Source organism: Gekko japonicus, unplaced genomic scaffold (assembly GCF_001447785.1).
Source record: "Gekko japonicus isolate JY-2015 unplaced genomic scaffold, Gekko_japonicus_V1.1 scaffold539, whole genome shotgun sequence".
In the NCBI taxonomy this organism is placed as follows: domain Eukaryota; kingdom Metazoa; phylum Chordata; class Lepidosauria; order Squamata; family Gekkonidae; genus Gekko; species Gekko japonicus.
In genome coordinates this window covers 874,482-888,097 of record NW_015168667.1, presented here as the reverse complement: position 1 = coordinate 888,097, position 13,616 = coordinate 874,482, and the positions used below count along the sequence as shown (strand labels likewise).

The window sequence follows — 13,616 nt, the reverse complement described above, 5'->3', positions numbered from 1 at the left end:
CAGTAGGATACTCAGTAATTAAATTCCAAATGTACGTTTCAAGACCTGCCCAATCTATATCTTTCTGAGGGGGACAATAGACATTAATAATTAAACATGTTGTCTGATAGTACATCAACACTAATGCCATAGCCACTTGATTAAAGGAAGCCAATTGTGTCTAACCCTTACATTCAAAATAGTCGAAATTAAAATACCCAATCCCCCCCTTGCTCTCCCCCTTTTAGAGGGCAGTGCTTGCAGATCATATGCTTTATACCCATTAAAAATAATGGGATCTACCCGCCAAGTCTCTTGAAGCAAAAGTACATCAAACTTTCTCATAAAAATTACAGTTTCATCATCCCTCAATCTATTAGCCCATCCCATGACATTCCATGACATTAAAGAGATAGTCTGTAGGTTATTGTGTCCTTCAAAGGAAATTGGATTATGTAGTCAATCAGAAGAAATCAAGTCCAATTGGGCTGTTGGATCACTGAACACGCATTCGTTACTAAAGTCCGTCACAGGATCAACGCTTTTAACAGGACCCGAAACTGTTCCTTTAGTTGGGCACCTGGATGGATTCCCAATCGTAGAAGAGCTTGAACTTTGGACATCAGAATTAGGAATTAAGTCCGCTGATGCAACTGCAGAATGGAAATTTATCATACTTAACTGCTGTGCAGTGGTCAGGCGGCTTCCGCTGTCTTCCTTCTTCTTGTCATTTCTTCCTGTTTCCTTATCTGTTTTAAAATTATTGCAATTCAATAATGTAACCAAATCCTTGACAGAGTTTGTTGTAGTTCCAGAACAGTCCATCTCTTCATGAGCTTTACAAGTATGTTGTAATGAAGTCTTCCTGAGAGTATTGGAGTCTGGATTTCCACATTGATTTCCCAAGGCCAATAAGCTGTTCTTTAACAGCTCCAATCTGTCCACGATGACAACTTGATCTTCTCTTGGGAGTTTTGGGAATACGTCTTTCAATTCTTCCTCCACAGAATTATCCAGATTTAAACTAGTATAATTAGAAGCTGTAGTGGGTGGAAACTTCCTTGACAATTTATCAGTCTTATGCTCCACATCTAAATCGGGGGTTTTATCCTCCTGCAGAGAGAAATCCATCAGATCGGGTTGGTCAGGTATCGTCTTATTCCTTCCCATATTCATTTTACGGATCGTGGGCAGAAGTGAAACTGGTTTTGAGGTAATTTTGGGAAACATGGTTTCTCCTTAGTTTTACAGGAGAGATGTATCTGTTTTCCATAAAGTTTGCCTTTTCTTTTAAAGCCCCATAACACCTCTTACGAAATGAGGAACAGAATGAAGAACTACATAGAATGAAGTACCATATACAAGGTCTAGGGCCTCTTTGTCTGAGATGGGAATGAAAGCACCAGATTATTACAACCATAAAAGGTCTTAGATGTGTCATAGATGCAACGAACATGAAATTGAGCAAACTTCAGAGGACGGTGGAAGACCAGAAGGCCTGGCGTGATCTGGTCCATGGGGTCGCGAAGAGTCGGACTCGACTGTGCGACTGAACAACAACAACAACAACAACAAAAGGTCTTGCTTTCTTTTGAGATGGCAGATTTGTGTTTTTCAAATGCAATCTAAAGCAAGAAAGTAGCTCATGGCCACAGGAGATGAGACCGCAACCAGGTTCTGCAGTACATAGTTATAAAGAAACAGCATTGTAATGGAGCAGAAAACCACACCAGTATGTCTAAAACGTCATTTCTGCTCTCTCAGTTGTAGTGCTCCACTTCTTGACATGGCGCAACCATAGGTCACAAAGGGGAAGATTGTGATCTTCTTTCTTTTTCGTTTTTGTTGCTAGTTTATTTCCTACTGAAGCAAGTACTATATAATGTGTAATTTTCATACATCTTAGTCAATAACAAAGTTAATATATGATGAGAGATGACTTTTGGAAATTATTTTATAACTTTAAAAAGAGAGTCTGTCACCAAATAATGGAAAATTAATTAGCAGACTCTCCAAGTTCCAGGCCCGTAGCTAGGACCTTTCTAGCAGGGGGCCCCTGGGGAAAGTGGAGGGGCCTTAGTGTGTGCGCGTGAAGCACGTGCGCGCCGCATACACATCACCCGCTGCGCATATGAAGTTGAAATCAGTTGTTGTGAGGGGGGGTGTAGAGTCTTTGGGGGGGTATCCATGGTGAGTCTCAGTACACTTGCTCTGGAGAAGTGCACTGGTGGGTCACCAACAGCACTATTGAGAGGGAAAGTAGTGAAGCTGTGGAAGTCCAGACTGAGTTACACGAGACGCTGGGGAATCCGTGATCATAATCCCCTCACCCCCGCGTGCAATTTAGCAGCGAAAGGCAGTGGACTCACTTTGCCTAATCGAAAACCACCACCACTGGGGCGCATTCAGACCCGGAGGTGGGAAAGACACTCAGTACAGAAGCGTAATACCTGATCCAGGGTCCTCACCGCCACGGAGGACTAGAGAGTAACCTTTCCAAAAGTCCGAGGGAAGACTCCTCGCACCCCAACCCCTCATCCAGTCCCTCCCTTCCCCGATTTCTACCTGCGCCCGACCCCCCCATTTCCTCTCCTGCCGCTTTCCTGCGATTGTAGCCTCCCCCGGGCAGAGTCCTCTCCTTCCCCACGTGCCGCCTCCCGTCCCTTCGCGCCGCCCTCCACCCCGCCTGCGGTGGGTGTGGCCCACGCCCCACTCACCGACTGCCAGTGGCGAAGGCAGCCAGGAGCGCCCGCGGGGCTTGGGCAGCGACGGGGGCTGCGGGCGCGCAATGCCGTGTTGCCTCAAGGGGACGGCGGGGGCTGCCAGAACTGGGCGGCTGCCGGAACTGGGCGGCGGCGGCGACTGCTGGCGGAACTTGGAGCCCGGTGATACCTCCTCCGCCTTGCCTGGCCCACCTTTATATGCCGGCTGGGCGAGGGGGTAGCAAAGGTCAGGCCCTCTATGCCTCCCCCCAGGGGGCTCCGCCGAGCCAGCTGGCGAGGAGCAGCGCTGACTGACTGGCGACGGCCCTCCCCTGACATTGGAGTGCGGCGGCAGCAATGGGCAGGGGGGAGGGGAGAAGAGGAGAGGGAGGGGCCCCGCAAAATCAGCGGGGGGGCCCATGGGCCCCACGCAGGCTACGGGCCTGAGTTCCACCCTAACTAGAATTCGTATAGAAATCTCACATTCTAGTTGGGACAATATGAGTTTAGTCCAGAAATACTGAGTGATGCACTGCAATTTGGGGAGGTCCCAGATGACGCTTGGTCTTGCCACATAAGTGTGAGACCTCTGGGCCGTTCTGGATTCCTCAGTCCAGTGTGTTACACAACATTCTTGTCTTATTCCAGGTTGTGCTAAGATTTTCCAGAGTGGAAGCCAGCTGTTTTGCCCAGAGCAACACAGAGGATATTTGCCTTATTTTGATGTTTCTTGGGCATGTTCTAGTATTGATTAGTTACTTTAAAGGAAACTTTTTCTTTTCATAGTGGTGCTGCTTCCCAAAGCATAACTAATTATACCTGTTTGTAATCTGCCTTGGAAAACTATCACCAATCACACTTTCTCTAATTATGATAGGGGGAAATAAATAGATGCACCATCTTCACACAACACTTGTGTTGTTGTTGTTGAAACTAGTTAGGTTAAAGGACGTGTGAAATCTCAGTCAGTGTGCAGTAGGTGGATCCAGAATTATTAATTCTATACCATGGACATATTTCATTATTTTGGCCCTTTGTGGCAGATTGTACTGTGATGCAAAAGAGACCCCTGGCATGATTCCATTAAAATGGGGGAATCACCCGAAAGTGAAAATGGGCTTCCTTGAACTAATATCTTTTCTAGCTTTTCTTTCTAGCCCATTGAAACCCTCCCATCTAATGTGGATTTTAGTTTTCTTTGGGCCTTTCCCTCTGGTATCCAGAAATAACTCCATTAGTGTCTCATCACTGGGGCTGTTGCTCCTGGCTGGAAGTAAATTGTGTTCTACTGACACAGGAATAAGTGAATTTAATATGGGGCATGCTGCGAATTCACACACTGGTATTCCTTTTTTTAAAAAAATCACCTTAATAGTATGCTCTGCCAAGTCCTCCAATATTCATTTTATAATATCTTGTAATGTTTAATTATTTCAGGTTCTGGTAAGAGAGAGGTGTGCGCTCATCCCCTGTGGTATGTTTCTTCAACTCCCCTTCCTTTTCATATTGGTGTAGTTTGGTGTAGTGGTTAAGTGCGCGGACTCTAATCTGGGAGTACCGGGTTTGATTGCCACTCCTCCACTCGCACCTGGCTGGATGACCTTGGGCAAGCCGTAGTTCTGATAAGAGCTGTTCTTGAAAAAGAGCAGTTTCTGTCAAGAGCTCTCTCAGCCCCACCTACCTCACAGGGTGTCTGTTGTGGGGAGGGGAAGGGAGAGGAGTTTGTAAGCCGCTCTGAGACACCTTTGGGTAGTGAAGGGCGGGGTATAAATCCAATCTCCTCTTCTTCTTCTTCTAAAGATAAATCTCTTGTTTCTTCAGCTGCATTCTGCATGCCAACAAGTTAGTATATTCTGTATAAATTCAAAAAGATTATGAAAAGAGGGTTTCTAGTGGGGTTCCAGTTAACCAAGAATGTTTCATTAGTTAGAGCAGGGTCACCTATGATGTGCTGCTTGATCTTATGGTGTGTACAGGGAGTTCAATTGAAGCACAAGGCCACATTGGGTGAAATTTGTTTTAACTCGTTTTCTTGCCATAAGCTATAATATATTCTGAATGGGCAGATTCATAGAGTCAGATTGCTGTCCACATGGAATTAAGATACATTTCTGTATTCTTCATATACCCCTCCTGCCAAACATCCCTCATTGAGCTTATTAAGGAATTCAGTGTTTCAAAGTGGCCTTTAAAAAGGGTGGTGGTAGAAATGGATATATTAGAACATGTTACAATCCTGTGAGCCATGCTTAAAATTAGAAAAGAGTAAGAGTCCAGTAGCGCCTTAAAGACTACCAAAGTTTGTGGTTCAGTATGAGCTTTCGGGAGTCACTGCTCATTTCTTTAGGTATTGAAGACGTGAGCAGTGACTCATGAAAACTCATACTAGGGTTGTCAGCCCCCTGTTCTGGGCGGGGTTCCCCCCACTTTTGCAGGGCCCTCTCCACTGCCAGCCAGCTGGCTAGCAGGTAGAAACCCTGCCCACAAATGCCTACAAACACGATGTGATGAGGTCGCCAACATCAAGCAGCAACACTCTAGTTTTTGGGCAAAACTCTATGGTAAAATTCCCAGTAGTCATGTATGGCTGCGAGAGTTGGACTATAAGGAAGGCCGAGCGCCAAAGAATAGATTCTTTTGAACTATGGTGCTGGAGAAGACTCTTGAGAGTCCCTTGGACTGCAAGAAGAACAAATCAGTCAATCCTAAAAGTAATCAACCCTGAATGTTCCCTGGAAGGCCAGATACTGAAGCTGAAGCTCAAAGACCTTGGCCACCCAATGAGAAGGGAGCATTCACTGGAGAAGACCCTGATGCTGGGAAAGATGGAAGGTCAAAGAAGACGGGGACGGCAAAGGATGAGATGGTTAGACAGTGTCATAGATGCAACTAACATGAAATTAAGCCAACTTCAGAGGATGGCGGAAGACAGGAGGGCCTGGCGGGATCTGGTCCATGGGGTCGCGAAGAGTCAGACTCGACTGTGCGACTGAACAACAACAAGAACTATGGTAAAATTGGGCTCAAACCATAGTTTTGCCCAAAAACCAGGGGGTCACCCCCTCCCGATGTTGGCGACACGATGATGTCACTTCTGGGTGACATCATTGCGAAGATCCCAGGAGGGGCCCTGGAGCCCCCTGTCGGCAGCTAGGTAGGACCTGGCAACCCTAGCTCATACCCTACCACACATTTTGTTAGTCTCTAAGGAGCTGCGGTGGCTCAGGTGGTTAAGACGCTGAACTGCCAGCTGTGGAAGGTCAGTAGTTCAGCAGTTCAAGACCCGGGTGCCGCAAGACGGGGTGAGCTCCCATCTCTAGTTCCAGCTCCTGCCAACCTAGCAGTTCGAAAGCAAGAAATTGCAAGTAGATAAATAGGGACCACTTCGGTGGGAAGGTAACAGCGTTCCGTGCGCCTTGGTGTTTAGTCATGCCGGCCACATGACCACGGAAACGTCTTCGGGCAGCGCTGGCTCTTCGGCTTGGAAACGGAGATGAGCACCGGATTCAGCTGGCTTTCGAGCAAGGGAACCTTTACCTTTACCTTTAAGGTGCTACTGGACTCTTACTCTTTTCTGCTGCTACAGACAGATTAACATGGCTACCCATCTTGATTTACGCTTAAAATTGGCTTTTTTAATATTTACCAAGATTTGGAGGGGAGAGTTCACATTCCTTGCCAAGAAATTTAGTTCTGTTTCGTTCCCCGTCTGCTTTAGCTCATCAACAAAATCCAGTGTTACAACCAAAGCTACTGAAACATCACCATTCAGGAAGTCCACTAGCAATGGGTTTGTTAAAGACCTCAAATCCACAACCACCGAACTCTTGCTTGAATCGAAAGACAGGGCAGCTGTGAAGAAAGAGACTTCCCTAACTTCATCTGAAGAAACCAAACAAAGTAGTCTAGAGCAGACAAAGGAACCCAATATACAGCCGCCCGAAGAAGAAAGGAGGGGCTATCGAATTCTGCAGAAAACATCAAGCACCATAACCCTACAACCTATAAAAGTATCAACAGGACCAAAGGCAGGACCAAGCACAACTTTCTTGAGACAGGAAGAAGATGGGAAAGGACCAAAGAAATCCATGACAACTGGTTGGCAAACTCCTTCTACCACAAGGCCGGGTGGTTTGAGGGCTAAGGAACTGGATGACAATGTTGAATTAAAGAAAAGTACCACAGAATTAAAGAAGGAACTTCAGGGAATACCTCCCCAGTTTGAGAGTCGCCCAGAAAGCCAAGAAATACTAGAAGGAGAAGACATTACATTCAAATGTGAAGGTAAATCGTTGAATGCTGAAAAAGACCATTATTTTTAATGTTTGGGAAATCACCTTAACCTCTTTCCATGAACCAAGAGTTGCACCTAGGTTATTAAAGTAATGCTACCAGCACCGAACTTTCATCCAATTTAGAGTTGCCAGGTCGACCCTGGCCACTGGCAGGGGATGTGGGGGTAGAGTTGTCAGATCCAGGTTGGGAAAATCCTAGAGATTTAGAGATGGAACCTGGGGAGGACAGGGATCTCTGTTGGGTACAGTGCCATACAGTCCAGCCTCCAAAGCATCCTCTTTCTCCACAGGAACTACTCTCTGTAGTTGAGATGAGCCATAATTCCGGGGAATCCTTGGAGGCTGGCATCCCTAAATTAGGATACAAATAAAATCCACATTTTAAGTCTACAGTCCAAGAGTTGGTTATGCTGCAGAATGTTTTCCATCAGTACTCTTTCTTGCCTGTGCAACTTTCTAACTTCAAAGTAGTCTTTCTTCAAACAACATGGCTGGCTTCCATCTTGTCACTTCCTGCTAGCTGGATGACCTTTCGACAGAGCAATCCTAAACAAGTCTACTCAAAATCCCACTTAATTATTCAATGAGGCTAACTCCCAGGCAAGTGTCCTTAGGGTTGCACTGTTAGTTTGCTAGACAGCGGATAGCCCATGTGTTCATCCAGTAATCTCTACCTGGGTGGTTGTGGTTGCCTTCCTTTCAAAGGCAAAAGCTCAGGAAATCTGATAATATAGTAATGAAACTGTAATGGAAAATTTGAGACTTCTTTCATAATAATCTGCCTGTGACAAACTAGTTTCAGGGAAGCCCAAGGCAAATGTGGAATGGTTCAAAGAGGGAGCCCAACTGGAAGCAGGAGATGGGGTTCAGATATATGAAGAAGATGGGATCCACTGTTTGTGCCTGAAAAAACCCGTCTTGGAAAACAGTGGGTCTTACTGTTGCACAGCCTCAAATGTTAGAGGTCAGGCTTCAACCAAGTGGATATTAACTGTAAGACGTAAGTACATTATAGCGGCATAATTTGAACTGATGATCACTTGGAAGCTTCAGTTAAATGTATAACCAGAGAGGTCTCTAGATCTGAGAGGAGATAAAAATAGGCTTTCTGCCATATTGTGGAGTAGGCTTGTCTGGGGATATAGCAAGATGTTGATTTTGGCCAGTCACCAGTTTGAGACCTGCACATTTTAGGAAGTAGACTGTCAGTATCATCCTAAACAGAGTTGCCTCCTTCTTTGTCTTTTGTAGTCTACAGGACTAGAAGAACGTAACACTGCTTAGGAGTGTGCATTTGTAATCATGTCATGCAGGCTTGATCTTTAAGTGCCTCAACTTCTACAGAGCTGTTTTCCTTTTAATTATTTTATTTTCATTCTGTGCCACGTTTTGGCCCTATCTAGAACCCCCATGATGGTCACAACATTCTTGAAACCAAATTCAATGGGATGGATCCAGCCTGCTTTTCTGGTGGTGAGGAAGGGAGGCGGGAGCCCACTCTGACAGCCAGAAGGCTATACTTGCAGTCATGAGATGTGCGCGGTCAAAAGCTGTGTTGGTTGGGAGATGTAGTAAGAAGGGGAGTTGGGTGTTTGAGTAGAAAAGCAGGTGGGATCTAACTCATTGAATATGCTACATTTTTAGAATCTCACCGTTTTATTTCTCTTTTCTTTATTGTATTTAAAAATACACAGCCTGCTTGTATTCAGAGTGCTCAATGCAGTTAGCCAAAAACTATTTTTTCCCCCAGGAAGGTAAGATTTGTAGGGCTCAGGAGAAGAACCTGTGTGTGGATGTCGGAGTGACTGAGAGGGTGGCATTTTAGGAGCCAAGAGGTTGGCAAGGGAAGAATCCCCCCCCCCTTTCTGTATTGCAAAACCTCCCTGCCACAGCAAGCTCTATGTTGGAGAAGGGACTCGTTGGGCAAATGTTACATGAGACTGGAGTTTGGCTGTTATACATACTAGGTTGCAGCAGTTCTAGAAGGTTTTAGTCACAATAATGAATCGCTTCTTGTTTTACATTTCCCATTTAAGAGTCATGCTTCTTTATTCCTCCTTCATGCCATTTCATGGTACTATGGATGGGCAGATTCATAGAGTCAGTTTGGTGTAGTGGTTAAGTGTGCTGACTCTAATCTGGGAGAACCGGGTTTGATTCCCCACTCCTCCACTTGCACCTGCTGATGTGACCTTGGGTCAGTCACAAGCTCTGGCACAGCTGTCCTTGAAAAAGAGCCGTTTGTGTCAGAGTTCTCTCAGCCCCACCCACCTCACAGGGTGTCTGTTGTGGGGAGGGGAAGGGAAAGGAGTTTGTAAGCCGCTCTGAGACACCTTTGGGTAGTGAAGGGCTGGGTATAAATCCAATCTCTTCTTCTCTCTTCTATGGGAATTAATTTTATGTTCTGGTACAGGCGTACTCCTGTATTACTGTTACTGGGGTTTGCTAGTGCTCTGTTTATGGTGTATGCTTTTGTTTTGTTTTGTAGGGCCTAAAGTGAAAGAGGTTGCTCCCTGCTTTTCCAGTGTATTGAAATCATGCAGTGTATGTGAAGGGGAGGATTTTGTGCTCCAGTGCTCAGTTGAAGGAACACCTGGGCCTCAGATTACTTGGCTCCTCAAAGGTAAGGTAGGGAAAAAGCATACATGGGGGCTGGCATGGTGTAGTGATTAGAGTGCCAGACTAGACTGGGTTTGAATCACCACTCTGCTATGGAAGCCCGCCGGGTGACCTTGGGCTGCTCACAATCACTAAGCCTAACCTACCTGCTCAAGGTTGTTGTCGTGAGGATTAAGTGGAAGAGAGGAGACTGATGCGAAAAGCCGCTTTGGATCCCGAGTCACAGAAAAAGTGGGATATAAATAAAATAATAAATAAGCATCAAAGAATGTCCCTGTGATCCAGGTTCTATAAATGTTCTGTGAACACAATCCATTTTTAAAATCCTTTGACTAAACACTTGGTGCTGGTATACTTCAGCCACCAGACTGCTTCCTGTTCTTGCTGTTTTTTCCTTTCATGTGTTTACATATTCCCCCCATCAGGGCTATTTTTGGGCAGGAACGCACAGGAACGGAGTTCTGGCTGGCTCCCAAGTTGGCCACGCCCAGCAGGAACTCATTAGCATAACAGGCCACACCCAACAGCAGAAACTCATGCGGATTGGCTACAATTAGGGGTGTATGGCCTAACTTGCAAAAAGCCCTGGGTTTTGACGACAAACATGTTAAAGAGAATAACAAGCAAAAGGTGGGTGTGGCTGGATGACCACACTTCTGGTAACATGGGGGTGTGGCCTAATATGTGAATAAACTGTGCTGTCAGGGGTGTGGCCTGATATGCTAATGTTGGGTATGGCCTATTATGCTAATGAGTTCCTGCTGGGCTTTTTCTACAAAAAAAGCCCTGCCCCCGATTATTCCTTCATGTATATGCATCCTGTGTGTGTGTGTGTGTGTGTTTTTAAATGTATCAGTGATGCCAATTTTGCTTCTGTTGAAAAATGAAATTAATATGAATGAACTGGATGTATCAACATGATAAATGGCCTTTATGGTTGCTGGGGAAAATGTTATTATTTTTAGAGTTATTATTGAAAGGTTATAATTCTTGCATTGTATATGTAGTTTGGATGTTCTTTTTATACCCAAACACCATAAATAGAGACAGATAGTATGGTGTAGGAGGCTAGAGTGCCATGGAGACTCGGGTTCAAGTTCCCACCGTGACATGGTTGACTTTGGGCCATTCACTGCCCTTCATCCTGACCTGCTTCACAGGGCTGTAAGTGGGGAGGGTATGTGCCATTGCGCTCCATGAAGAAATGGCATGATAAAAATGTAATTAATAATGAGTCAGCGAAACTTCAGGCCACGTTTCCAGTATTTTTAAATCCACTACGTCTGAACTATCTGTGAGAAGTTCCCCAGAGCAATTTTCTTTAATTACGACAGAAGGCAGTTAGAGACATCTTCTTACCAAGGGACAGTTTCTACAGTTTCTTCACTGCCCAGTGGACAGCCATATTAGTGTCTAAGAATGAAATAAAACATGAGTCCAGTGGCACCTTGGAGTGTAATTAGTAAGTTCTTATGAGGAATTCTGAGGGAGGAGAAAAGATTACCGCTTTCCTGCAGTTCTGAAAAGTGTCCACTAGGGGCCGTTCATGATAAAGCTGACTTGTGACTCTCCTAGTGGCTTTTAAGAGCAGGGTGAATTGCAACATGCAGACTTTAGGAAATATGGTTCAAATCTTCTGTCCGTAGGTACGTGTTACTAATTTGATTATTGGCATGAGTCTGGCGCTATACCATCTCATTGGTTTTTCCCTGCCTCCTAAATAAGCAGGATTGTAAACTCATGCACACATGGAAGAAAGGTTTCTATTCATAGGAGCAGAGTCCTAAATAGATATTTGTTAGGGTTTAGGTGCCAGTTTTGTTAATTTGGAATTTTATGCTCTTCACTCATCTTTGTTCAAATGCTGCCTTGCTAATATGCTTTTTGCCACCAGGAGAGAGCAGCTTTCTAAAGCGTTCTAAAGACTGAGCATCTCACGTCTGGTCTACATATTCACTGGTATACACTTAGACCAATTTCACACAAGAGCTGCACTGCGGTTGCACCTCCCTTTGCCCCGCTTCTATTGGTCAATTTCCCACTCAAAGCTGCGTGGCCGCATTTTGACCTGCAGCTTCGCCCAATTTTCCCCGCGGTTTTGTGATCCTGTTTTTGAGGATCACGAAACCGCGGGGGAAATCAGGCGAAGCCACGGGTCAAAATGCGGCTGTGCGGCTTCGAGTGGGAAATTGACCAATAGAAGCGGGGCAAAGGGAGGCGCGCCCGCAGTGCAGCTCTTGTGTGAAATTGGTCTTAAAGAAATGTATCTTCAGGCTGCAGATAGGCAATAACATTTTTAATGGCTTCCCCCCCCCATTCTGTCCAGTACATGGCAATTAAGAACTAGCACATCAAAGTGAAATTGATCTAGAACGACTTAACAGGAAGCTTTTCCCACAGGCAAGCATTTAAAATGTTTCATTCCCACACTAAGCCAATAGTGTTACTTGAAGGCCAGTTTTCCAGATGGTGAGGGCAGAACAAAACTATGGAAAAGACCAAAACCTTGGTGATAAGACACACGCAACATATATAACCTCTCAGGTTCAAGCCCCAGAATCTCCAATTAAAATGATCTCTAGCAGTTGGGCTAGAGCTTAGTCTGAGACTGCGGAGGTCTGCTGGCAGACAGTAGATGTTACTGGGACTAGATAGACAAGCATAAGAACATAAGAACATAAGAGACGCCAATGCTGGATCAGGCCAAAGGCCCATCCAGTCCAACACTCTGTGTCACACAGTGGCCAGAAATACCAGGTGCCATCAGGAGGTCCACCAGTGGGGCCAGGACATTAGAAGCCCTCCCACTGTTGACCCCCCCCAGCACCAAAAATACAGAGCATCACTTGCCCCAGAGCTCCTATCTATAACTTGTGGCTAATAGCCACTGATGGACCTCTGCTCCGTATGCTTATCTAATTCCCTTTTGAAGCCGTCCATGCTTGTAGCTGCCACCACTTCCTGTGGCAGTGAATTCCATCTGTTAATCACTCTTTGGGTGAAGAAGTACTTCCTTTTATCCGTTCTAACCCGACCGCTCAGCAATTCCATGGAGTGCCCACGAGTTCTTGTATTGTGAGAAAGGGAGAAAAGTACCTCTTTCTCTACCTGCTCTATCCCATGCATAATCTTCTAACCCTCGATCATGTCACCCCTCAGTCGTCGTTTCTCCAAGCTAAAGAGCCCTAAGCAATATGATTAGGTACAAGGCAACTTCCTACATACATGTGACTGTAGTAGACTTGTGTATTTAAGTATGGTCTGCCACCAAACGTCTGTAAAATGGGGACAATTACAAGTGGCAAGTGGGAAGGGATACTGAGTCCTTATCTCCCCCTTGAATCCCCTTTCCTTCAGCTGCCTTTATCCTGACTCTTCTTATTTCTAGATACTGAGCCCATGCTTGAAGAGATAGTCTGTCTCTATCATACGTAATTCTTCTCTTAGAAGGCAAATATGTAAGAGCATAAAATCAACTAGTTGGTTTAGTGGATAAATTTGATATAACATTAAATGGCGATTACTGTAGGTAGAGGCTAGATAGTACATAAGATGATGAATTTTGTGATAGATTACAAAATTTATCAAAGGCAACTATCTACCTTAAGTAGCAGTATTTCTATTGCTGAATTACCTGGGTCTGTTTAACTAAGATCCTGCCATTGTTGCTTTAGGTAATGTAAAAGCTTAATATAAAATTCTCTGTAACTCTTCCATACAAATTGGTGTACCAAAAGGTGCTGAATTCATCCATTTAATTAATCTCTGTTTCAATATAGCCATTGAATTTTTAAAACAGAAATTCTGAGAAATCTTGCTTGAGGATAGTTGCATTGAATTCACATTCTTTGAAACATATAGCTCTGGAAATAAAGAGTTGAGATTTTCAGCTTTAGATATTTTGTAACATAAGGAAGCTGAGATGAAACTAAATTGTCCCATGTGGATTTGCTTATTATTCAGGAATGCTTGTAACATGAGCAAAAGATTGCGGTTTGGGTTCCACATCCTGTTTGAGTGT

General features: G+C 44.8%; 1 protein-coding gene across 1 annotated transcript in view; it reads left to right on the top strand.

Moving 5' to 3' along the window:
* Positions 1–13,616, top strand: part of MYLK (myosin light chain kinase) — a 271,468-nt gene that overhangs the window by 51,313 nt on the left and 206,539 nt on the right. Inside the window, exons 6-9 of the mRNA XM_015415311.1 lie at positions 4,119–4,155; positions 6,400–6,965; positions 7,773–7,976; positions 9,465–9,599. Coding sequence (XP_015270797.1) covers positions 4,119–4,155; positions 6,400–6,965; positions 7,773–7,976; positions 9,465–9,599 — 942 coding nt within the window. The remainder of the gene's footprint in view (positions 1–4,118; positions 4,156–6,399; positions 6,966–7,772; positions 7,977–9,464; positions 9,600–13,616) is intronic.